This window comes from Suricata suricatta, chromosome 8 (genome assembly GCF_006229205.1).
Source record: "Suricata suricatta isolate VVHF042 chromosome 8, meerkat_22Aug2017_6uvM2_HiC, whole genome shotgun sequence".
NCBI lineage: Eukaryota > Metazoa > Chordata > Mammalia > Carnivora > Herpestidae > Suricata > Suricata suricatta.
Window position 1 is genome coordinate 113,253,385 of NC_043707.1, and position 23,651 is coordinate 113,277,035.

At 44.6% G+C, this 23,651-nt stretch overlaps 1 protein-coding gene across 1 annotated transcript; it reads left to right on the forward strand.

Moving 5' to 3' along the window:
• The first annotated feature begins 1,043 nt into the window (after window positions 1-1,043).
• Window positions 1,044-22,949, forward strand: SF3A3 (splicing factor 3a subunit 3). The gene is made up of 17 exons (XM_029948194.1): window positions 1,044-1,250; window positions 1,537-1,584; window positions 3,532-3,584; window positions 3,690-3,795; window positions 7,409-7,481; window positions 7,753-7,844; window positions 9,270-9,352; window positions 10,027-10,165; window positions 10,658-10,726; window positions 11,374-11,441; window positions 11,600-11,707; window positions 12,689-12,758; window positions 14,919-15,083; window positions 15,175-15,285; window positions 16,443-16,533; window positions 21,638-21,693; window positions 22,640-22,949. The coding sequence occupies exons 1-17, from the start codon at window positions 1,155-1,157 to the stop codon at window positions 22,715-22,717; spliced, it is 1,506 nt and encodes a 501-aa protein (XP_029804054.1). The 5' UTR covers window positions 1,044-1,154; the 3' UTR covers window positions 22,718-22,949.
• Window positions 22,950-23,651: the final 702 nt, after the last annotated feature.

Genomic DNA, 23,651 nt, shown 5'->3' on the forward strand with positions numbered 1-23,651 from the left:
GCATTCCTTTACTGCTGAATAATGTCCCACATTTTGTTTAACCATTCACCAGTTAATGGATGTTAGGGCTGCAACCAGTTTTTGTTTGTTATAAATAACGCTGCTACCAACGACTGAATATATGGGAATGTGTCTTAATTTCCATACCCAGAAATCTGCTTCATTCTTTTTTTATAAAGTGTATAGCATTTCACTGCTTGGATGTACCATATTTTTTTAAATAAATTCAATTTTTTTGACAATTACATTTTAAAGGTTTATTTATTTCTGAGAGAGGGAGCATGTGTGCACACCGGGGAGGGGCAGGAGAGGGAGAGGAAGAATCTCAAGCAGGCTCCCTGCTGTCAGCATGAAACCCCACCGGTGGGTCTCCATCCCAGGATAGCAAGATCAGGACCTGAGCTGAAATCAAGAGTCAGAGGCTTAACCTGTTGAGCCACCCAGGAGCCCCCACCATATTTTATTTAACCAGTCCCCTGCTTACAGACAATTAGGTGTCCTTCATATATGAATTTCTTAAAAAGAAAGAAAGAGAGAGAGAGAGAGAGAGAGAGAGAGGAAGAAAAAAAAGGAAGGAAGGAAGGAAGGAAGGAAGGAAGGAAGGAAGGAAGGAAGGAAGGAAGGAAGGAAGGAGGGAGGGAGGGAGGGAGGGAGGGAGGATGGGAGGGAAGGAAGGAAGGAACGAAGGAAAAATTATTGACAAGGACCCTGAGGTCCACTGAAGGGAAAAACGTTGTCAGAGGTCACACTGAAAGCTAAAGACTCAGGTCCGGTCTCCCAACTCCCATCCACGTTCTTCAACTACTCCACAGTCCACCATGTCCCTGCCTGCCCCGCCCGCGTCATAAAAGCCCGGGACACCGGCCCCTTAACCTCAGATTCCTGAATTTCTGGACGCCCTCTAGAGGCACCTGCAAGCGCTGGGCCGCGCTCTGCCACACCTCCGGCCAGCAGGGGGCACTGCAGCCATCTCGACAGCAGGGACCGTGCATTCTTGGTGATGCTCCCTCTTCTTCGAGTCCCAGAGGCACTTCCGGCACCCGCGGAACTTTGGTGCCGCCGGACGCTCAGCGTGGGGCGCTGGCGCGCAAAGCGCCAGGAGTCGTTTCCGGCCGCGTCGGTGGTGTGAATCGAGGGGCCGCGGCGGAGGAAAAATGGAGACAATTCTAGAGCAGCAGCGGCGGTATCATGAGGAAAAGGAACGGCTCATGGACGTCATGGCCAAAGAGATGCTCACTAAGAAGTCCACGGTGAGTGGGGCCTGGGCAAGGGCTACGTCGAGGCCGGGCCCCATTCCGGTGTTGAACCTCGGAGAGCTTTCTTTGGCTCCCAGATCCTCCCCGCGCCGCGTCTCCTGCTCCCTCCGGGGCTTCTTCTCCGAGCTCCGGCCGTGATTACCGCCCCAGGAGGCGCAGCGCCCCCCGAGGCCTCAGTTACAGCTTCTGGGACCTGGCGGGTAAGCTCCGCCCTCGGGCGGCCTTTCCTCCTGCAGAATTCCGATTAACGGCGTCTGTGTCACTGTTTGCTCTTCTTCAGCTCCGGGACCAGATCAATTCCGACCACCGCACGCGGGCCATGCAAGATGTGAGTGCTCCGTCGTCCGCTTCTCTTTGGGTCGGGATGAGCTGGGAAAGAGAGGGGAGGAGGGGTGCGGGGTCTCAACATGAGCCAGAGGTAACCGGACTGACCGGTCGCTGGTTGCTGTTTGCCTGGAGATGTCCTCGATGCTACCAAACCCGAGGACACTGAACTGCCTGCCCTTCCACACCTCTGTGAATGGGGGCCTCTTATTCATAGCATCCCGTGTCCCACGATGTGCAGAGAAGAATTATGAGGAAGTCAGTGGCCCAGGCACAAAAGGTATTATCCCTTTTCACCGAAAAAGAGTGGTCGATATTAGTGTTTTCCCCACCAAGATTGTTTTGAAGTATTAAAGTATTTTTACCCACCAAATTACGTTTATTTAGTTCAGTTTCTTACTTTTAGGAAGTGAATGCTTGATACTGAGTGATAAGTAAATGAAAGTTCATTTTACTGTGCTCTCTTGTATGTATTTGAAATCTGTTTAGAAAAGATTGAAAGACCTGGGGCGCCTGGGTGGCTCAGTAGGTTGAGCATCTGACTTGGGTCGGCTCACATCATGATCTCCGGCTCTAGTTCCTGAGTTCAAGCCCGGCATAGGGCTCCACACTGACCATGCAGAGCGGACCTGGGATTCTCTCCCTGCCCCTGCCCCCCAACTTGTGTTCTCCTGCTCTCTGATTGGAAGACCTAATCAGAATTTCTGATTTGCAGGAGATGATTAGTATTATTAGCTCCTGTTTCCTTATCTAAATTCCCAAATGAAAAATACTGTGGAAACAGTGGTGCCTGGGTGGCTCAGTCAGTTAAGCATCCAAGTCTTGGTTTTGGTTCAGGTCATGAGCTCACAGTTCATGGGATTGAGCTCCTGGTAAGGCTCTGTACTGATAGAATGGAGCCTACTTGGTTTTCTCTCTGCCTCTTCCTCTCCCTTTCAAAATAAATAAACATTAAAAAATATATTGTGAAAACAGAGTTTCTATGGTTTTTCTTGGGGGGAGGGAGGAGTGGGAGGATATGTTTTTTTTGTTTGTTTGTTTTTAAATTACTTGGTGGCAAAATCTGACCTGAACAGATAAAAGGCTTTTTATAACCTTTATCCTACTTCGTAAATAATGCATAGTTTTCACTACAGAATTGCTAATATGTGTTCCAGATTCCAGTATGGATTTTACATAATGTATAATCATTTCCCCAACTTAAAATTCCAAATTCTGAAGTACTTCTGGTCCCAAAAGTTTTGAAGAGGGAACTGTACCATCTTGAGTTTGAATCCAAAGTAAGCTGGGGGATTTTTATTTAGCCTGTGCACTCAGTCAAGCTTTTTCAAGTAGTGAAAATCCTCTTATGTTACCCTTTTATTTTTGAGGGTCCCAGGTGGGAACTGCTGTTCAGAGTGTGTGTGTGTGTGTGTCTCTCTCTCTCTCTCTCTCTCTCTCTCTCTTTTAATGCTTTTTATTTATTTTTGAGAGACAGAGAGAGACAGTGCGAGCCAGGGAGGGTCAGAGAGAGAGGGAGACACAGAATCTGAAGCAGGCTCCAGGCTCTGAGCTAGCTGTCAGCACAGAGCCCTACGCAGGGCTCGAACCCACAAACCATGAGATCATGACCTGAACCCAAGTCAGATGCTTAACCAGCTGGGCCACTAGGCGCCCCCAGAGGGTGACTCTCTTATGTGGCTCTCTGACTCTTCCAGGGAAAGTTAAGTGTCTGTAGTGGTAAATAAAGGACCACTCCACCTTTCAAAACGTGTCACCTAGGTAGTCTTCACCTTGACACGTTTTAAAAACCAGGAACCAGTGCTGTCTACTAAAGGTACGAGAAAGCACAGGGACTTTTAACACCACTTTTCCCAGTGTTTCCCTGGCCTTTGAGTAGCGAGCCCTGTTGGTGGCTGAGCCTGTAGTTGTCTGGATGACTTTTCTGATGGGTTCTGTGTTTGCGTTTCAGAGGTATATGGAAGTCAGTGGGAACCTGCGGGATTTGTATGATGACAAGGATGGGTAAGTTCTCGTCACAGCTAGTCCAGAAGCTCACGTCTCTGAGGAGCCATGACCGAAGGACTGATTTCATGCGCTATGTTCTTCGGATTTTTCCTGAAATTGCAGGTTGCGAAAGGAGGAACTCAATGCCATTTCAGGACCCAATGAATTTGCCGAATTTTATAACAGACTCAAGCAAATAAAAGAATTCCATCGGAAACATCCAAATGAGGTATGGTATTTAGAAAGTATTTTTCCCAAACCTGCCTTAGAAGCACACTGATGGAAAGGTGTAAGGAGAATGGAGGTGCACCATTTAGATGTCCCTTCAAAAAAGAACCTGCCATCTAGCTGCAAGGAGATACTTGGCTGACATCCTGTACTCCAGTGCTTTCAGTCTCCTGCTCATCTTTAGACCAAGGTCATCCTCTTCCTGGGTAGCCCCAGCCAGTGACTGAGCCCCGTGAGGGTGCTGTGGCCTGGCTGTTTCCATCCAGTGAGATTCTTATAATCAGTAGTCTTTGGTCCATAGTTCCCCTTTAGGAGGTTAAAGACTGTCCTGTGTGAATCAGCGTGGGCTCTCTCTGCCCAACAAGCCCTCTCTTGTATTTTATTTTGTTTTGTTTAAGAATTTGGGCAGGGGAGGGGAGGTTTGCCTGGGTGGCTCAGTTGGTTAAGTGTCCAACTCTTGGATTCAGCACGGGTCCTGATCTCACAGTCCTGATGACATGACTGTCAGGTCATGATCTGACGATGCAGAGGCTGCTTGGAATTCTCTCTCTCTCTCTCCCTCTCTCTCTGCCCTTTGCTCTCTCTTGCTCTCTCAAAAAATAAAAAATTTGAACAATTTTAAACGAATTTATTTTAAGTCTGTTTATCTTGAGAGAGAAAGCACAAGCTGGGGAGGAACAGAGGGGCGAGGGGTTGGGGGGAGAATCCCAAGCAGGCTCTACATTGTCAGTGCAGAGCCCGACATGGGGCTTGAACCCACAAACTGTGAGATCATGAACTGATCTGAAGTTGGATATTTCACCAGCTGAGTCACCCAGGCGCCCTCTCCTGGTTTTTATCTTTCATCGGCATTATCCCCAATAAGCTCCTCGCACTTCTAACTCTGTCTTGAAATCTAAAACCTACGAGATCCAACTAAGACAAGGAGGCTTTACTCATTTCCAGGGCTCATTATACATTCAAGGGGTTTAGCCCAGAGGTCATCTCTTTCATGTATCTTTCTTAGTCTACTTCTCCCTTCCAATTGATGTTATTTTATGATCTGATTATATTTTATGACAGTGAACATGTGCCCCACTGTCCTATAATAGTGTAAGTAGAGATTATAGCTCCATTATCTAGAAGCCATCGAACATCTTGAATAGCTGACCAGAGGAGTTCTAGGGGGAAAGGGAGAAGGCCATGGCTGTGGGGAATGTGGAGGGATGGGTCACAGATTACTCTGAGCTTTCATGCGTGTGTAACTGGAAAGTTGTTCCCCTCATGGAAATAAAGAAGAAAGAGAACCCATTTGCAGTAGAAAATGAATTTTTGTATACGTAGCTTTTCAGGTGATAGTATATATAGGTAAAAGTATTCTGGGAGTAGTAGATGTTAGGTGACTGGGGCTCAGGCAAGAGATAAAAGCTTGTGATCTAGATCTGAGAATTATCTTAGATTTGATGGTTGAAGCCATGCGTCCTAGAGTTCTGAGAAAGAGCGGCAGCATGAAGGCAGACTCCAAGAGTGTCTGCATGCCTCGAGGGCACGCTGACCTCAGTAAGGTCCCTAAGCGAGCCTGGGAACGCTTCCATCACAGGTCAAACGACACCTCTAGATTTACACTCTAGGTAGTGTGTCTTGCTGAAGCTAAGCAAAAGTTTCAGAAAGGAGGCCACTGCCATCATTTGTTGACCAGTAAGTGCCAGGATACTGCTTCACTGAAGTAGTGGGGATGGAAATCTGGCCACGGGGCAAAAGTGGGTCACTGGGAAGCAGAAGGAGGGATTGGGGAACGGGCATTTAAAAGACTGGCAGAGGGGCGCCTGAGTGGCTCAGTCAGTGAAGTGTCCCACTTCAGTTCAGGCCATGATCTCACAGTTTGTGGGTTCGAGTCCCGCTTCGGGCTCTGTGCTGACAGCTCAGAGCCTGGAGCTTGCTTCAGATTCTGTGCCTTCTTCTTTCTCTGCTCCTCCTCCACTTGCACTCTGTGTGTCTCTCACTCAAAAATAAACAAACATTAAAAAATTTTTTTAAAGACTGGCAGAAAAAGGAGGGACAGGAGGATCATAAGGAAAATGTACATGTTTAAAGGAGCAGGTAGAGAAAGGAGACTGAAAGTACCAGAGAGAAGACATTGAAGTTAAGGGAAAGGAGATGAAGGTGCTTTCTCACACCAGCGTAAGTCTTCCTACCCTTGTGAAGTGTAGAGTGTAAAGTGTTTGGCTAACCGAGAGAGAGGACATGAGTACCATTCTGATGTATTAACCTTATTCCAGCCCTGGTAGAAAGGGGATAAGAAATACATAGTTTTTAAAAATGTTGGAAGGATGTCCAAGATATACGGGGGGGGGGGGGGCAATTATGTGAAAAACAAAATAAAGACCTTGCACATGCCTGTGTGTGCTTGTACAATTGCATATATTTAAGCATATGGAACAGAGGTTTCCAAATTTTGGTAGATGTATTTAAATTCTCTGGGGATCTTGAAAGAGTAGTGCTACCTTCCCCACCTTTCTGATTTAATTGGTATCTGGTGTATCAAGATTTTTTAAACCACTCCCCAGGTGATCCTAATGTTTAGCAAAGTTTGGAAACCTATAAAAAGGTCTCTTGGGAGGGGTGCCCAGCTGGCTCAGTCTGTTGGGCAGCAGGCTTCAGCTCAGGTCATAATCTCGAGGTTTGTGACTTGGAGCCCTGAGTTGGACTCTGTGCTGACAGTGCAGAGCCTGGAGCCTGCTTCAGTTCCTGTGTCTCCCTTTCTCTATGTTCCTCCCTCGTGCGCGCACGTACGCACATTCTCTCTCTCTCTCTCTCTCTCTCTCTCTCTCTCTCTCTCTCTCTCTCTCTCTATCTCTCTTAAAAATGAATAAACAAAGATTTCCCTCCCTGCTCTTTTTCAAAATAGATAAACGTTTAAAGAAAAAAGATCTTGGGGTGCCTGGGTGGCTCAGTCGGTTAAGCGTCTGACTTCAGCTCAGGTCAGATCTCACGTTCGTGGGTTCGAGCCCCGCGTTGGGCTCTGTGCTGACAGCTCAGAGCCTGGAGCCTGCTTCAGATTCTGTGTCTCCTTCTCTCTCTGCCCCTCCCCCTCTCATGCTGTCTCTCTCTGTATCAAAAATAAATAAAAACATTTAAAAAAAAATTTTTTAAATAAAAAAAATAAAAAATAAAAGATCTCTTAACACTGCTTACCTATTTTCAACAGAACTAATAAAAGGGGATTTTGGGTTTTCGTTTTTTTAAATAATTTTTTATGTTTATTTTGGGGGAGGGAGGGGCAGACAGAGAGGGAGGCAGACACAGACTCTGAAGCAGGCTCCAGGCTCTGAGCTGTCAGTGCAGAGCCCTCCATGGGGCTTGAACTCACGAATTGTGGGATCATGACCTGAGCCGAAGTTGGACTTAACCAACTGAGCAACCCCTTCATTTTGAGTTTTTGTGAGCATGTGTTACTTTAGCGGTTTTTAGTCAAAAAATAAGAAAAAAGCAGGGCAATTGGAGAATAATAGTAGGCTTATAATGAAAAATCAAGTCTAAAGTGTCAGAAGTTCAACTTTCTCTACAGCCTATTTCTATGACATTACAAATTTTTTGTTGAAAAATCCACGTGAATTTTTCCTCTTTCTCCTCAGATCTGTGTGCCTATGTCAGTGGAGTTTGAAGAGCTTCTGAAGGCTCGAGAGAATCCAAGTGAAGAGGCACAAAGTAAGTAGGGTTTGCCCTTTCTCTCTAGCATGAACAAAAGTGCAGATTAATGACAGACATTCTAAATTGGCCTTGGACAAAATAACTGATTTTGTGCTACCCTAGCTCAGATTCACTGACCTGGAATATTGAGGTCTTTTCACTTCACGAGCATAGGGAGGACATTTGGGTGAAGGGCTGTGTCATAAAACAACTAGCAGTCTGTTTGAAAAGCCAGGTCCAAGAAAGTGGTCTTTAATGTCTGAATCACTGATACCTTTGATTCTTTCAGATTTGGTGGAGTTCACAGATGAAGAGGGATATGGTCGTTACCTGGACCTCCATGATTGTTACCTCAAATACATTAACCTGAAGGCTTCGGAGGTAGGACCTGGGGGCTTGGGGGGAGAGTGGTTCCGATTCTAGGGGTGAGTCAGGACATCAGGCTGGGGCTCCTGGACAGGAAGCAACTAGATGTGGATTATCTGACTTGTGTTTTGTAACCATTATGTAAATCTTAAAGAAGTGATGTGCTTTTTTGGAATGAAACAGTATTCGAAATGAAAAGTTTCTATAGTGAAAACAACAAGCGTTTTATTTTATTTTTATTTAAGTACGCCCTACACTCAACATGGGACTTGAATTCATGGCCCTGAGATCAAGAGTTGCATGCTGTATCAGGGAGCCAGCCAGGCACCCCAAGCATATTATATTCTTAATGAAGTTTATTGCTTATTAATATAAACATGTTTTGCTTTTGTAAATATAAAAAAGTTTTTTTCGAGGGAGAGTGCACGCATGTGTTTGTGAGTTGGAGAGGGGCAGAGGGAGAGAGAGACTGTTAGGCAGGCTCCATACCCAGAATGAGATCCTGATTGTGAAGTCATGACCTGAGCCGAAATCAAGAGTCAGATGCTTAACCGGCTAAGCCACCCAAGCACCCTTAAAATATATATATTTTTTTAATTGAAACACAGGGGTGCCTGGGTGGCTCATTCAGTTAAGCGTCCAACTCTTGATTTCAGCTCAGGTCATGATCTCAAGGTTGTGAGATCAAGCCCCACGTTGGGCTTCTCACTGAGAGTGGAGCTTGCCTGGGATTCTCTCTCTCCCTTTCTCTCTGCCCCTCCCCTGTTTGCCATGCATCCTCTCTCTCAAATATCAAAAACCTCTACACATACTGAGCTCCTCTGTTAGGTGCACATAGTACTAGGTATATGAAAAATATTAAAACATAATCCGTGCCAGTAAGAGATTATTTATTGTCTTTTATCACAGAAGCTGAGACTGAATGTGACAGTCTCAGAAAGTTCACAAGGAAGTATGTGATGAGGTTCCTCATGGAGTTGTGAGGAAATGTCCCAGAAGTTCAGGGACTACAAGCTCCATGAGGGCAGGTTCTGAACCTGTCTTATTCTCATCTGTATCCATGTAGTTGGTCCAAAAATGCTTAATAAGTGACTCTATGAATGAACAAATGGCACCTTCAGGACCTTAGTTTAGGCAGCAGTGGGTATCAGTTTTCAAGTGCCTCACATGTAGTTAATGTTTGACGAATGTTTCTTTAGTTTACTGTTTGTTGATTTGATCTTTATTTTTGAGGGGTTCATATCGTGTCTGGTAGTCTACCCAGTGCAGTGGAATTCACAGCCCATTAGTGCAAGCATTAAATGATGGCAAGGGAAAGACTAAGATGAGCCGGGCCTGGTTACTTTGTTAGCACTCAGTTTTGATCTCATTTATTGGAAACTGTAGGATCACTTGGTGGTGCAAACACCTAACTGAATCTTTTGTCGTTTCTCCTTTTAGAAGCTGGATTATATCACATATCTGTCCATCTTTGACCAATTATTTGACATTCCTAAAGAAAGGAAGAATGCCGAATATAAGAGGTAGGCTTTGCCAGCTGCTAGGCTCTACCGAATTCGATTAGGAGGTTATTTCATGTAAAGATTTGATGGCAGAGTTTTGCTCCGTATTGCCTGGGAGAAGGGCACAAATGACTTCCGGGTTTATCGAGGATATGGATTTTGAATGACAGTTTTAAACATTTGTCAGACTCTGGCTCTAGAAGGTGCATCTGTTGGCACATCTGTGATCTTACGCCTGTGCTGTTCTTAGACTTGTTTCATCGTGGAAGGAAGTCTCATTCGGGGGTCTGTGTCTTTGGAGCTTAACGAGAAAGATGAGAGTTTCTCATTGTGGCTGAAGTGAGGTGCCTGGCTCGGATGTATAGATGGGAAATCTCGTTTGTCTTTCTGCCCCAGATTACTGATCTGTACTCCTGACTTCCTCTCTTGTTCTCCTTTTCTTTTTACCTGAAACATTTTGTGTGCATTAATTAATTTTAATTTTTGAAACTATATTGTCAGGATGAAATGAGATCAGTAAGGTCAGAATCAAGGTGACAGGGAAAAAGTCCATTGCAAGCTCCTTCTAAAATTTAGTATTACTCCTTTTAAAACCTGGTGTCACTGGAATTCTGAGTATATTTTACAGCACGTAAAAATGAACCTAAAACATAAAAACGCTCTCTGCTTTCTCTGTATTGCTTATTCCTCTGTAGATACCTGGAGATGCTGCTTGAGTACCTTCAAGATTACACAGATCGAGTGAAGCCCCTCCAAGATCAGAACGAACTTTTTGGGAAGATTCAGAATGAGTTTGAGAAGAAGTGGGAGAACGGTACCTTTCCTGGATGGCCGGTGAGCTTCGCTGGGGAGAGGGCCTGTGGGGGAATTGGATTGATGATCTTACTTCAACATGGAGCCCCTACACGAGGGCATTAGAGGCCGATCCCTCAGGATCAGTTGCAACTACGTGGTGTCCTCTACCAGATATGTCAGGTCTTCTTTCTAACCATACGTTGGAATGAGATTTGTCAGGGCCTCCTTGCCGTTGGCTGAGTCCAGGCTTTTCACCAACTATGCCATCACTGGGTGGTTCGTATTGACCAGTAACTGAAAAGATTATATGTTAGAAGTCTCTACCATGTATTTTCGCTCCTGATGATAAACTTGAGTTTTCCTGAACTCTCAGGGAGAGAATGAACCATCTTTCTTTGGCTCTGCTCTTGTGGGAATTTGATTCTTTGTCACACATGTGTATTAGAAGGGGACCGTCCCCCACCCGGTAATTCAGACAGATGTCTTCCTCGCCTTCGGTCTAAACACGGATCTGACTGTTCTTCTTGCTAGAAAGAGACCAGCAGTGCCCTGACCCATGCTGGAGCCCATCTTGACCTGTCTGCATTCTCCTCCTGGGAGGTATGTTTTCTTTTTTTCTTTTTTAAGTTTATTTATTTATTTTGAGAGAGAGAGAGCATGCATAAATTGGGGAGGGGCAAAGAGAAGGAGAGAATTCCCAGGCAGGCTCTGCACTATCATCACAGAGCCCAGTGCGGGCCTCAGACTCCCAAACCACAAGATCATGACCAGAGCCAAGATCAAGGTTGGACACTTAACCGATTGTACCACCAGGCATCCTGTTTTCTTTAGCAACTGTCCTACTCTCGCTTGTTTGCTCCTCAGAGGAGCTACTCCATCTTCTCTAATGCCATGAACTTATTATAAGACACCAGTTCCTGGAACCAGGCATCTACGAAGAATGTGCCAAGATAACGGTAGAAAAAAAAAAACTTAGCAGATTACTTTGAAAAACCACAAAATAATTCTAACTATATTAAACTATAGTGGAGGTAATCACTACCATTATGATTGCATATGAATGCGACCACAGAGTCGGTCCTTTGGAGAATTTGAACTTAACTACTAGGCTTTGGCTATGGAATGTGTGGTTTTGCCACAGCTTCAAAAACACCCACACACAAGCGGGCAAAGACCTGAGTTTGAGCCTTTTCTTGTTTCTCAAAATCTATTTATATAAAATTGTAACTTGTCTCTTTTTTATGTAGGAGTTGGCCTCCCTGGGTCTGGACAGATTGAAATCTGCACTCTTAGCTTTAGGCTTGAAGTGCGGTGGGTAAGAAACGGCTTTTTCTATCAGAACTGTCCCATTTTACCGTGTTTGCACAATAACTGGCTCTGATTCCATTCTTTTCTGTTACTGTGCGCTGCAGAAGCATGCAGGCCTGTGTAATAAGAGAACTCTGAAATCTTTTGCTCCTCCCGTCTCTTTAGGACCCTAGAAGAGCGAGCCCAGAGGCTCTTCAGCACCAAAGGAAAGTCCCTGGAGTCACTTGACACCTCCCTGTTTGCTAAAAACCCCAAGTCAAAAGGCACCAAGCGGTGAGTAGCTGGGGTGGTGCCTTGGTGGGTAGTTTTAAAATTTTATTCCCATGCCGAATATTCCCCACGGCAGCCTGTTTTATCACCACTGTTGATTCAGAGAGATCTAGGGTGGCCTTTTTCCCTGCAAATGCCACTGCCGTCGTTGTAAACCAAGGACGGACTGCACTCCGGTGATCGAGAGTGGGCGAAGTCTCTAGTATTGAAACTACTCTAAGTGCTTTTTGTCACCTCAGGAGGAGACGGAGGCTAAATAGGTTCGAGAAATATTCTTCTACGTTTATTTTTGCTACTGACAATTGAATCTCTTTCTTTTAATTGAAGTAGAGTTGACACTATGTTACAGTAGTTTGATGCGTACAGCCTAGTGATCTGACAGCCCTCTGCTTTATGCCGCACTCACCACAAGCGTACCTACTGTCTGTCACCCTATAACAGTTACAGTGCCGTTGACTGTATTATGCTGCACCTTTCATTCCTGTAGTTGAATCTGTTCTTGAGCCTCATGCTTGTGCAGGGAATTTTTTAAATACGAGTTTTTGTAATTCTTACAGCTCTGAAAAGTAGTTGTTACCGTGATTTTTTGCAGATAAGGACTCAGAAAAGTTAGGGAGTGTGCCCACTATCTCACAGTTACTGAGTAGCAGGGTTCCGATTTGTGACACAGTCTGCCCATCCTAGAGCTTGCCTCCTACACCACATTTCCTTTGTAGATTATGATGGTAGAAATTTAAATATCTTGATATGTTTTGCACCTTCTAGAATGAGGTCATAGAGGAAGCTTCCATGCATTCCAAGAAAGAACCTTAATACTTTCCGTTAGCAAGTCCTAAGCTGAATAGACCGTTTGCTTTCACAGCATGACATTTATCACATGCTTGTAGTTTTCAATGCACCCTTGGAATAAATGTTCCTAGATACAGGGGATAAGGCATTGGGTAAAAGAATCCTTGAGTGATACAGCTTGTTTCTTGTTTCCAGAGACACTGAGAGGAACAAGGACATTGCCTTCCTAGAAGCCCAGATCTACGAATATGTAGAGATTCTTGGGGTAAGTAATGGAGTCTGCTGAGACCCATAAGGACTGTAAGGTATAGGAGTCAGAGAAATGTGAATCCTTAGGTCTTTCTTTAGGATCGAAAGAGAAAGTAGGGTTCTCTCAGGGTACTTGGCCCTTTAGTGAAATCCCGTTCTGTTCTTAAGTGCCTTTTGTTAGGTGATGCTCCCAAGGTTGCCCAATTTCCCTGAGGCCAAGCAGAGAGAATAGACTCACCTCTCAATGTAGTTTCCAGAATGGTGCAGCTTCTTAGCCTGCATTGCAGAACACACCTAGAAGATGACCCCGGAAACACTCAAAAGGCAAGTAGGAGAAAGTCTCCTTAGAGCAGCTTTCAAGGTCTGACTTACTATGAAAAGGCATTACTTACATATTCAGAAGATGTTGAGGAATTGGCTAGGCGTGGAATGTTAGTGGTACAAAGCTGGCTGTGAACTGCATCTTGAATATTCTTTCAAGAAAGAGCTGAAGGGTGGGTTGAGAGTGGTAAAAGGCCTAACCCGACCAGGAAGCTTATCTCCAAGAGAAAGGAGAAGGGAAATGACTCTTCCAGAGAAGGGAAGGAAGACGAAAGGGCACCTCTCATCCAGAGAAGGTGGTCAGGGTCTCTGGGAGTCCTGCAGAAAAACAGCCTTTTGCATATTCTGCTTCGTGTAATTTTCAACTGCTCTCAGAGCCTTTCCCTTTACAGATGCTCAGATGGCCTTTTGAGCGGGTGGCTCTGACTCAATAGCTTGTTTATATGTCTTTGTTGCCATGGATGTTTTCATTCTGGCCCTGTTTGAGGACCGTGCGTGTAATAGCTATGAAACTAGTCACCTGTTGGTTCTCAGCCGTTTTCAGTAAAAGGGTAGCGAGGTGTTGGAACCTGGGGACGCTGATATTCCCCACAGTGAACTTGGGCTGTGCTTGTATGGTCAGCAGTCTGAGATGCTAGTCCTCTGAAGATGATTGGGAGGCTAATTTGTGCCATAACATAAGGTGTACACAGCACTTTTGACTTTCTCCCTCCTTTGAGAGCACTTTGGTTTTCCTGCCAGCAGGTGGCACCACTCTCTAGACTTCCAGCCACAGTGGTTTTCAGAAGTTGCTCTCAGTATTACTGGTATGATTTTTACTATTATCTCACCATTTATCGGTATCTGTTGGTTTCTGTTGTACTAAATTCTTAGATACAGCAGTGACTATGACATGGCTTCTTGACCTTGGAAAGCCCACTTTATGGTTGGGGCAGATCGATGACTGCAGCACAATGTGATGTGTGCTGCAACACATTGAGACTGCATTTTCTAATTAGAAAGAGGGAGAAAAACTGTTCTAGGAAGAGAAAACAGTAAGGACAAAGGTAAAACATGAAGAGAAACTGGATATTAGGAAATAATGAGAAAATCTGTGCGCATGGAATGTGCCTTATAAGAGAGGGAGTGGTCAGGGAATAATTTGGAGGTTATGCTGGAAATTTGGACTTTGTTCTTTAAACAGTAAAAAGCCAATAAAAGTTTTTTAATCGGAGTATGTGCCATTAGATTTTTTTTTTTTAGTGTCTATTTGTTTTTGAGAGAGGAGGGAGAGTGTGAACGGGGGGAGGCAGGGAGAAAGGAGACCAGAGGATCTGAAGCAGGCTTCATGCTGACAACAGAGACTCTGATGCAGGGCTTGAACTCACAAACGGTGAGATCATGGTTTGAACTAAAGTCAAGTGCTTAACCGACTGAGCCACCCAGGCGCCCTGCGTGGGTTTTTTGTTTGTTTTTTAAACACATAAATCTGGGAACAAAATGGAAGTTGGACTGGAATGAGGAGAGACTCAGGGCAAGTTAGAAGGTTGTCATCTTGAGGAAGGAGAAAGGACTGGGTAAGAAATATTTTTAGATACAGAAAAGACTTCTTTTTCTGTTGTTCTGTGATAGCCTGTGGCCTCAGATGAGTGGCTGAAGCAAGTGATGTAAAACCGTGACCTTTTCCTTCAGGATCCGGGAGAGCTTGTTGATAAAGAGTTCTGATCCGAAAGCAAGACTTGCCCTCATTGTACAAGCGAGAAAGTCCTATCCTTGGATGTGAGGGATCAGCAAGGGTTGTAGGCAATTAGGAAATTGCCCTTCTTGTTCTGCACTACTTTTCTCTGACTTCCCTCTTCATTTGTGGGCCTGACAGGAACAGCGACATCTCACTCATGAAAATGTGCAACGCAAGCAGGCAAGGACAGGAGAAGAGCGAGAAGAAGAAGAGGAAGAGCAGATCAGTGAGAGTGAAAGTGAGGATGAAGAGAACGAGATCATTTACAACCCCAAAAACCTGCCCCTTGGCTGGGATGGCAAAGTACGTTCCAGCACTGCCGCCTTCCCATTGCCCGTTCGGGAAGCAGGTGCAGACACTAGTCTGATGCTGTTTCTTATCTGATCTCTTTTAGCCCATTCCCTACTGGTTGTATAAGCTGCACGGTCTAAACATCAACTATAACTGCGAGATTTGTGGAAATTACACCTACCGAGGTCCCAAGGCCTTCCAGCGGCACTTTGCTGTAAGAAACTCAGAGCCATTTCTCCCGGAAATTCAAGTATGAAATATGTAACTTTCAAAGAGAATAGGAACATCTGGAGGGAAGCATTCGCGTCCAGAGCTTAAGGGAAGCAAGAAGGAGTGTCTCTAAAGCCCAGCATGTGGCATTTGACCTCTGGCACCAGGCTGGCCTAGACTCACGCCTAAGGTGGTTTCCGGGGCCTTCTGCCACTCCGCTGTTTGAACCTCCTTTCCGTTTTCCCTTGCTGTTTCTTATGCTTCTCTTATCATATCTTTCTGCCACACTTGAGGCCATCCTCTGACTCCTTGGCCATTTCTCTACCCTCTGCTAGTATACAACACCAAAGAAAGGACTGACCACCTCCCTTTTTGTGGCTTAAATGGGCTTTTGCCTCTTTGAAAAATAGGAACTAAGGATAACATTTATCAGGCAACCCTTGAGATAAGGCATCACTGAGCAATACCCAGTAAGTGGATTCACTCCTGTTTCAGTTCTGCCTGTGGTTCTTAGGACTTGGAAGGAAATTTTGCAAATGGAAAAGATGAGCCACCCAGGATAGAGAATTCATAGGAACCCCTCTCTCCCTCCCTCAGACCTCCATGCTACTAGTTGATCCCGGGTCTTTTCTGTTGAGCCCCTGAGTAGTCTCTGAATCTTTCTCAGTATTCCCTCCAGTGCGTTGGAGTTGGCATCCAGGGTGAAGCCCATGCCGTTTACCATCCCTGAGCCCAGATTATCATCTCTCCCTGCTCTCTCACTTCCTTGCTCATCCCTGGTAAACAGCTTTCTTTACTTACAACGGTGACACTGACCTGCCGTCGGTAATGCTCCCTCATACTAGTGGTAGGGAGGTGTCCGGTTAATTAGAGTTGTGGTGGTGTTCTGTGGTCTTGACACAGGTTTTATCTGGACTATGATTGGATCTAGATCTAGAATCTCGGTTTTATATACCAGCCCAGTGAGGAAAACAATGCAAGGCTGCTTTGAAATAACTTCCTCTTGTCAGTCACAGGCAGTTGTTTACAAATGTGAACCGCAGAAGGAGAGCTGCCATTAGGTGGAGTCTTCAACAGGGTCACGCTGAGGAGAATGGAGTTTGTGTTCTGTGTTCGGTTATTCCCATTTCACACTGTCCTTCCGCTTCTCTCTTCCCCCAGGAGTGGCGTCATGCTCATGGCATGAGGTGCCTGGGCATCCCAAACACTGCCCACTTTGCCAACGTGACACAGATTGAAGATGCTGTCTCCTGTGAGTATGCCTTGCTGACTGTCCCTCGGCCAGCCCTGCACTTCCCTGCCCCGCTACCTGGTGTGTCCAGGTCCAAGGGCAGCAGTTTGTGAATATGGAGAAGTTTCTACAGTCAAACAGTAACTACGTTTTTTGACTATGGCCTTTGAACTCCTCTGTATGCAATATGAGTGAATGGGTATATGTGTTTTTCTGAATTCATTTTTTTTTTAAATTTTTTTAATGCTTTATTTATTTTTGATACAGAAAGAGAGCATGAGAGGGGGAAGGGCAGAGAGAGAAGGAGACACAGAAGTGGAAGCAGGCTCCAGGCTCTGGCTAGCTGTCAGTACAGAGCCTGACGCAGGGCTTGAACCCACGAACGTGAGATCTGACCTGAGCTAAAGTCGGAGGCTTAACTGACTGAGCCACCCAGGCGCCCCTGAATTCATTTTAATGTGTTGAAAATTGCAGACATAAAAAGAAAATAGAAATGGTCTCGGCTTATTTCTGAGGAGACAGGGCAGATACACAGAAACAGGGTAACAAAATATGTTTTGGAAAAAGAACAGAGTACAGTACATGTCAGGAGATGTGGTGTTAACCTTAGCCGTGCTCTGCCTGTTTTGCCCAACAGTGGTCTCTTCCTGCCAATTAGCGTCACTCAGGAAGAAAGGAGTACTCACCCTCCACTCTGTGCAATTTCTGGCAGTCCCCCTTGGGATCACGACACACCACTCAGCTGCTTCGCCAGCTGACTCCTTTGGCCCCATCTCTGGAGTTGTTCACATCCATTGCAGAGACAAATTAGAAATGACCTTTGAGAGGTGCCTGGGTGGCTCAGTCAGTTAAGCATCTCTCCGACTTTGGTTCAGGTCATGATCTCACAGTTTGTGAGTTCAAGCCCCACATCGGGTTCTCTGTCGTCTTTTTCATTACATTTTTTTTTTAATGTTTATTTTTGAGAGAGAGAAATAGAATGTGAGCAGGGGGCAGGGCAGAGACAGAGGGAGACACAGAATCCAAAACAGATTCCAGGCTCTGAGCCGTCAGCACAGAGCCTGACATGGGGCTTGAACCCACAAACCGTGAGATCCTGACTTGAGCTGAAGTCCAGCACTCAAATCATCTGAGCTGCCTAGGCGTGCCTCCGGCTCTCTGCTGTTAAAGCAGAGCCCACATCGGATCCTCTGTCCCCCTTTCTCTCTCTGCCCCTTCCCCACTCATGCCCTCACGCATGCTCACTCTTTCTCTCTCAAAAATAATGGGGGGGAAAAAAAGAACTTTCTAAAGAGCTCTCTGAACAGTGGGGACTGCATTTACCCCCAGTGAGCGTTGAAGGACACACATAATTATCGAAAATGTATGCTGTACACCTGAAACTAACAGAATGTTGTGTGGCAATTACACAATTATACTTCAATAGTACACAAAACAAAAACCAACCCTCCCTGATCCTTAGCTTGTGGATTCTGGGAACTTTTTCATTTAGTGTTTTATGTCCAGTCAGCTTTGGGGACTTCTCGCCATCTCGTTTTTCCTTATTCACTTACAAGTCGGGATCAGACAGTGTCTCCAATCAGAATTATAATGTGTCTCATTAGCAGATCCTCAAATTAGCTTCTAATTTACTTTTCATTTTTGCCTTTCACTTTGTTGGGATGAGTTAAAATAGTAACGGAATCTCATAGGATTATGACTGCATCTTGGCTTTTTTTTTTAATGTTTTATTTTTTATTTTTTTTGAGAGAGAGACAGTGTGCAGGGGATGGTCAGAGAGAGAGGAAGACACAGAATCTGAAGACAGGCTCCAGGCTCTGAGCTAGCTGTCAGTATAGAGCCCGACGCGGGGCTCGAACCGACGAGTCACGAGATCATGACCATGGATGAGCTCAACCGACTGAGCCACCCAGGCGCCGTGACTGCATTTTGAATGCAGTCCCATTTTTAGATGTATTTTTTAGCTGTGCACCACTAAGTAAATACATCACGGTTGATTTTCTGTGTGTTTTTTTAATGTTTGTTTATATTTGAGAGAGAAAAAGCGCAAGTGGGAAGGATGGAGAGGAGGGGTAAGAGGACCCGAAGCGGCTCCCTGCTGCCAGCAGAGAGCCTGATGCAGGGCTCGACCTCATGAACCATGAGGTCGTTCCCTGAGCTAAAGCCAAACACTTAACTGACCAAGCCCCCCAGGTGCCCCTGTGTATTTTCTGATGTCCCATGATTTTCCTGAGTTAATCTGTTATTTTTGATACCTTGAGATTGACATTGACATTTTAAGCTGAGGGTCGTATGAACTGCAAAATCAAAAGTGAGACTTTTATTAATTTTGTTCCATGTTTGTTGTTTGTGTCACACACAGTATCCTAAGCATTCCCTCCAAGTCTTAGGTTAAATAGAAGTAGGTGAGGCGCCTGGGTGGCTCAGCCAGTTAAGTGTCCGATTTCCACTCAGGTCATGATCTCGAGTCAGTAGTTTGAGCCCCACATCGGGCTCTGTACTGACATCTCAGAGCCCGGAACCTGCTTTAGATTCTGTGTCTCCCTCTTTCTCTGACCCTCCCCCCATTACGCTCTGTCTCTCTCTCAAAAATAAACATTAAGAAAAAAGAAAAAGAGGTAGGTGGTAAGTCATTCTTAACCTGCTGGCTGTAGTGATTTTGTTTTGTTTTAAGTTTTTGCTTATTTTGATGACAACAAAGAGAGAAGGGGCGGAGAGAGAGAGGAGAGAGGGAGAACCCCAAGCTGGCTCCACACTGTCAGCGCAGAGCCTGACGCAGGGAGCCGCCATGACCCGTGAGATCATGACGTGAGCCGGTTGGACACTCACCGAGCAACTGAGCCATCCAGGCGCTCCTAACTGGTTGGTGTTTTTAAAGGAAATGATGCTGCGTGTCCACACTGATTTTTAAGATTGACTCCTGGTTTTATTAGCACATTCCACAAGAGAAAGATGACAACATTTTTACCACTTTTTCTTTTATGGCATTGGATTAAACTGCATTCCTGGATTATTGCATACTGGTCGTGGATGTTCTTCTAATGCCGTTATTTATCCTGTTAGGATTCTGTTTAGAAGTTTTGTGTGTATGTTCATAAGTAAAAGATGTGCTTCTTGTTTTCCTTTGAATCACTTGTCAGATTCAGGGATCAAAACCGTATTTGTGACATAAAGTGGGTGGGATTACACGCTCCATTCTCTAGTCATTTGAAACTGTTTGTAGTTAAGTAGAGATTACCTCTTCACCCAGAGGGACCAGCCTGAGAAGATTCTTCAGTTAATAACCTGTACAGCTCCTTGATTTATTATGACAAAGTGGAAACCAAATGCTTTATTTCTCTTTTGTTTTATTTTCTTTTTCCTGCCAATGCTTTCTGTAATCTTACATATATTTTTTATTCCTCTCTTAAGTCTTTGGAAAAGAACTTTCTTCTCTTTGTGTCTTTATTCTTTCTAATACGGGCATTTAGAAGTCGTCATTCTTTTAGGAATCCATTAGGAATATCCATTAATGATATGTCTTTAGTTTTATTTATTAAAGATGTTATTTCTGATTAGACTCTTTTTAATTGTACTTGATTATCTTTTAACTGTTTATTCCTGTATTTCTTGGCCCATGCAGTAGTATAGAGAATTTCTGCCTTTAGAATATATTGTATTTTTCTGTCCAGGCATAGAGTCTGATTCGTTAAAGATTTCTCTACACCAGAGAAGTGCTTCTCTCCACCTACAGGCCACTTAATCTCTCAATGTTCAGGTCCTTAAATTTCGCATAACTTGTACTTTCGCATTCTGATATGGGTATGTTGACATCCTCAGTTATAATTAAATTTGTCTCCTGCATTTCTACTAATTTTTTATGTATTTTGTGTTGTCTGAGCCACATAAACTCAATGTTGTATTATAACTTTACTGATTACTCCCGATTTTTTTGAAATTCCCTTTATCTGATGGCTTCTTTGTTCTCTTGTGAAGGACTTAGACAAACTGTTTTTCAGTTAGTCATTTTTTTACCCCAGTCATCAATAGTCATCATTGTATAGGCATATGAATATTAAGCTTTTATACCTCATTGTATTAATTGATCGGTTTGTGTTTAAGTCTTTTGCTGGAAAGATTATCTTGGTTTTTTTTTTTGTTTTTTTTTTGTTGTTGTTAGATTTCTCATTTACATGGATTAGGTAGTAGACTTGTACCTATTCCTTTTAGATAGATAGTCTTCTAATATTCCTAAACTTTCAGGTTTCAACTAAGTTTATTTCTATTACTAATTTTTATTAGCTATTACTAATATATATTGAAGTATTTGTAGGAGGTAATCATATCTTTTTTTATATATAATAGTTTATTGTCGGAGGTAATCATATCTTGATGACCTGAAACACTGAAAATTTTATACTTTTCTTACACTCAGTGATTCAGTCAGTAGAATATATTCTATGTCTTTAATCTTCCCCTGTTTATCTTCTTACCATCTTGTTTTTAAAAAGTGGCTTTTCTGCTTTAAACTCACAGCTCTCTTCTGGTTCAGTACCCTCCTGCCCTGGGTACATGTGTGCTTGCTCCCTCAGAAACTATGGTAGTTTCTGGAAACGTTTGCTTCTCTTCATCTTTTTTGGGATAATTTGTTATTGAACTGTCAGAATTCTTGTTTTCTTATCTCTGGTGTTTGTTGAGACATCTTATCCTTCAGATTCTTTGGCCATGATAGTTCACCTTTTTTTCCCTCCTCTGAAGCTTCTTGTGTCTACAGACCAGGTTTTAAATAAACATACTTGACCCTTCTCTTCTGTCTTGAACTTTAAGACCATAAGGTCCCTTCTCCCATAATTCTCATAGGTTGAATCACACTACCTTGTTCATTGGAGGTGTATCAGTTCTCTATTATAAGAAAGCTTTGGTTATATTTGATCCACCTTTTCTTCTACAGCAGAGCAAAGATTATGGTAAGTTTTGCCACAGAGGGGCTTTCATCTGTAGGTGGTCCAGAACTGAAATTCTACTCCAGGGAAGGCAGAAAAGTCTCATCTAGGGGGATCTTTATGGGGACAGGGATGTTGTAACACTTGTCTGCCTGATGGATACTCAGTCCCCTCCTGATTGCTGCCCGTTTTTCATCCTATAGTGTGGGCCAAGCTGAAACTGCAGAAGGCATCAGAGAGATGGCAGCCTGACACTGAGGTGGGTGCTAACATGGTGTTGGGGCTAGTGTCAGGTGACAGCTCCCTCACCCTGTGGAAGGGAGGTGAAGGGTGGTCCCTGGTTCACTGTAGTCGCGCGAGTACTGGCCCAAAGTGCCAATATCTGTAAATTGGCTCTTAATAATGTAAACCTAATTTATCTGTGATACTAAATGTGTCAGACTTTAAATGTGTGTCTTAGACAGGTTGTATTCTGCTACTGAAACTTGGAAGTAGCAAGCAAGCGTACCCAATGTCTTGCCCTGCTGTGAGGATTCAGAAGCTAAGAAGCTGTGACTTTGTATCGTAGGCTAGGTCTCCTTCGAGGAAAGCATCTAAATGAGATGGTCCTCTCTCGTGGGGTGAGGAGGCATCCTTGTTGGTCTTGAGGTAGTCCTCCCAAAGAACACAGTTCAGAGATGCAGAATGGCGTGTGTGAAGTGTGGTAGTGATTTTGTTTCACCGAGGTCACTGGTTTTCAGTATCCCCCCTTTTTTTTAACCATCTTTAGACTGTAATGTAGAATTCCAATATATAAAATAAAAGAGAACTGCACTGGAAATGAGGAAGCACCCCTTCTTGACCTGTCTTTTAACCTCCCAGTGACCTCTTGGGCAGAAACTGAGGGCTCTTGGGGATCACTTGAGAACTAGTGTCATAGGTCACCCTTTCTCAACCAGGGGTCATCATTTTAGACACAGAGTGATTTGAATGAACTATTTTCTCAGGTTTCCCAAGGATGGGAACTGGTCCCATTCAGTTTATGCCCTAAGGGAAGCCTTAGGGCAGGTGGATTCAGTGGTCTTGCAGACCCCCGCACCCCAGATGAGACAGGCTGTCCTAGCTCGATGCCGTGAAGTCCACCCAGGGTGGCTCAGATTCCCAGGGGCTGGTTCCAAACGTTTCTCCCAGGAGGTGTAGCTAATAGTGCACCCCTGTCCTTCCAGGAAGAATATGAAGACTCCAGTGGGAATGTTGTGAACAAGAAGACATATGAGGATCTGAAGAGACAAGGGCTGCTCTAGTGTTCAGGGACGTAACTCGGCTTTCGAGCTTGTCCAGGCTTACCTGAAATCTGCCTTTTCTATTTCTCCCAACCAAATTCTCCTAAGACTGCTTCTTAGTCTTAAGGTCTAGCGTGCGTCTTGTAGGGGGAAAAAAAAGCAAGGCATGCTGGCAGATTTCAGGGTTCAGATATGTTTTATCTTTGTTTTATATTAAAAGATTCTGTCAGAAAATAAACCCAGCCTTTCTTCAGAGTGTGTCTTTTTCTAAAGCCCAGGATTATGGACCAACCTAATCCTTTTGTTCTCAACACTCCCTTACCTATTTCTCATCAACTTACGTAGCAACTAAGGTTTGAAGAGCACTGGCTATGTTACATTTATTATGTTAGGTGGGTCTGACCTAACTTCTTTCCCCACCCCCGTTTGCTGCCATTTCCCCAAGTGCGCATTACCACAAGGTGAGCCCTGCCCTTAGTTGAGTCAGCCGTTCAGAGAATGGTGGGGAAGGCAGCCAGGGCCCCTCCTGAGGACAAGGTTGTGGAACCAAGATTTGCCTCTTTGATCTGCATAAAGGAAGGAGTTGGGCTGTGGTGGATTGGCCCTGCAGCCCCGCCCCTTCCCCAAGGCTCAGCAGCCAGGCCCACCACGGATCTGAGATGAGCTCTGGGTTCATCTGCTTGTGAGTTCAGAGCAAGCCTTTGCTGATCCTCCTCCTTCCGCGAGATCCCTGCCTAAGAAGTGGCTAATGTTCTTGTGGACTCCAGCCGCAGGTAGCCAAGATTTGGGTGGCATTTGGCAGCCGCCGGGGGACCCAAACCCGATATCCCAAATGGAAAGAACCAGAGGAGCCAAGGAGGCAGTGATCTGCCCACAGGCACAGTTGTTTGAAGGCCAGAGCCGGCTCCAGAACCGGATTTCTCCAGAGAACTCCTTTGCCCCTCAGCACTCAGAC

Excerpts from the sequence above, each read along its gene's own strand:
- SF3A3 (XM_029948194.1), top strand. The coding sequence starts at position 1,155 with ATGGAGACAATTCTAGAGCAGCAGCGGCGGTATCATGAGGAAAAGGAA. Across the intron at positions 1,251-1,536 it reads TGCTCACTAAGAAGTCCACG|CTCCGGGACCAGATCAATTC; the intron begins GTGAGTGGGGCC and ends GCTCTTCTTCAG. Across the intron at positions 12,759-14,918 it reads AATATGTAGAGATTCTTGGG|GAACAGCGACATCTCACTCA; the intron begins GTAAGTAATGGA and ends TGGGCCTGACAG.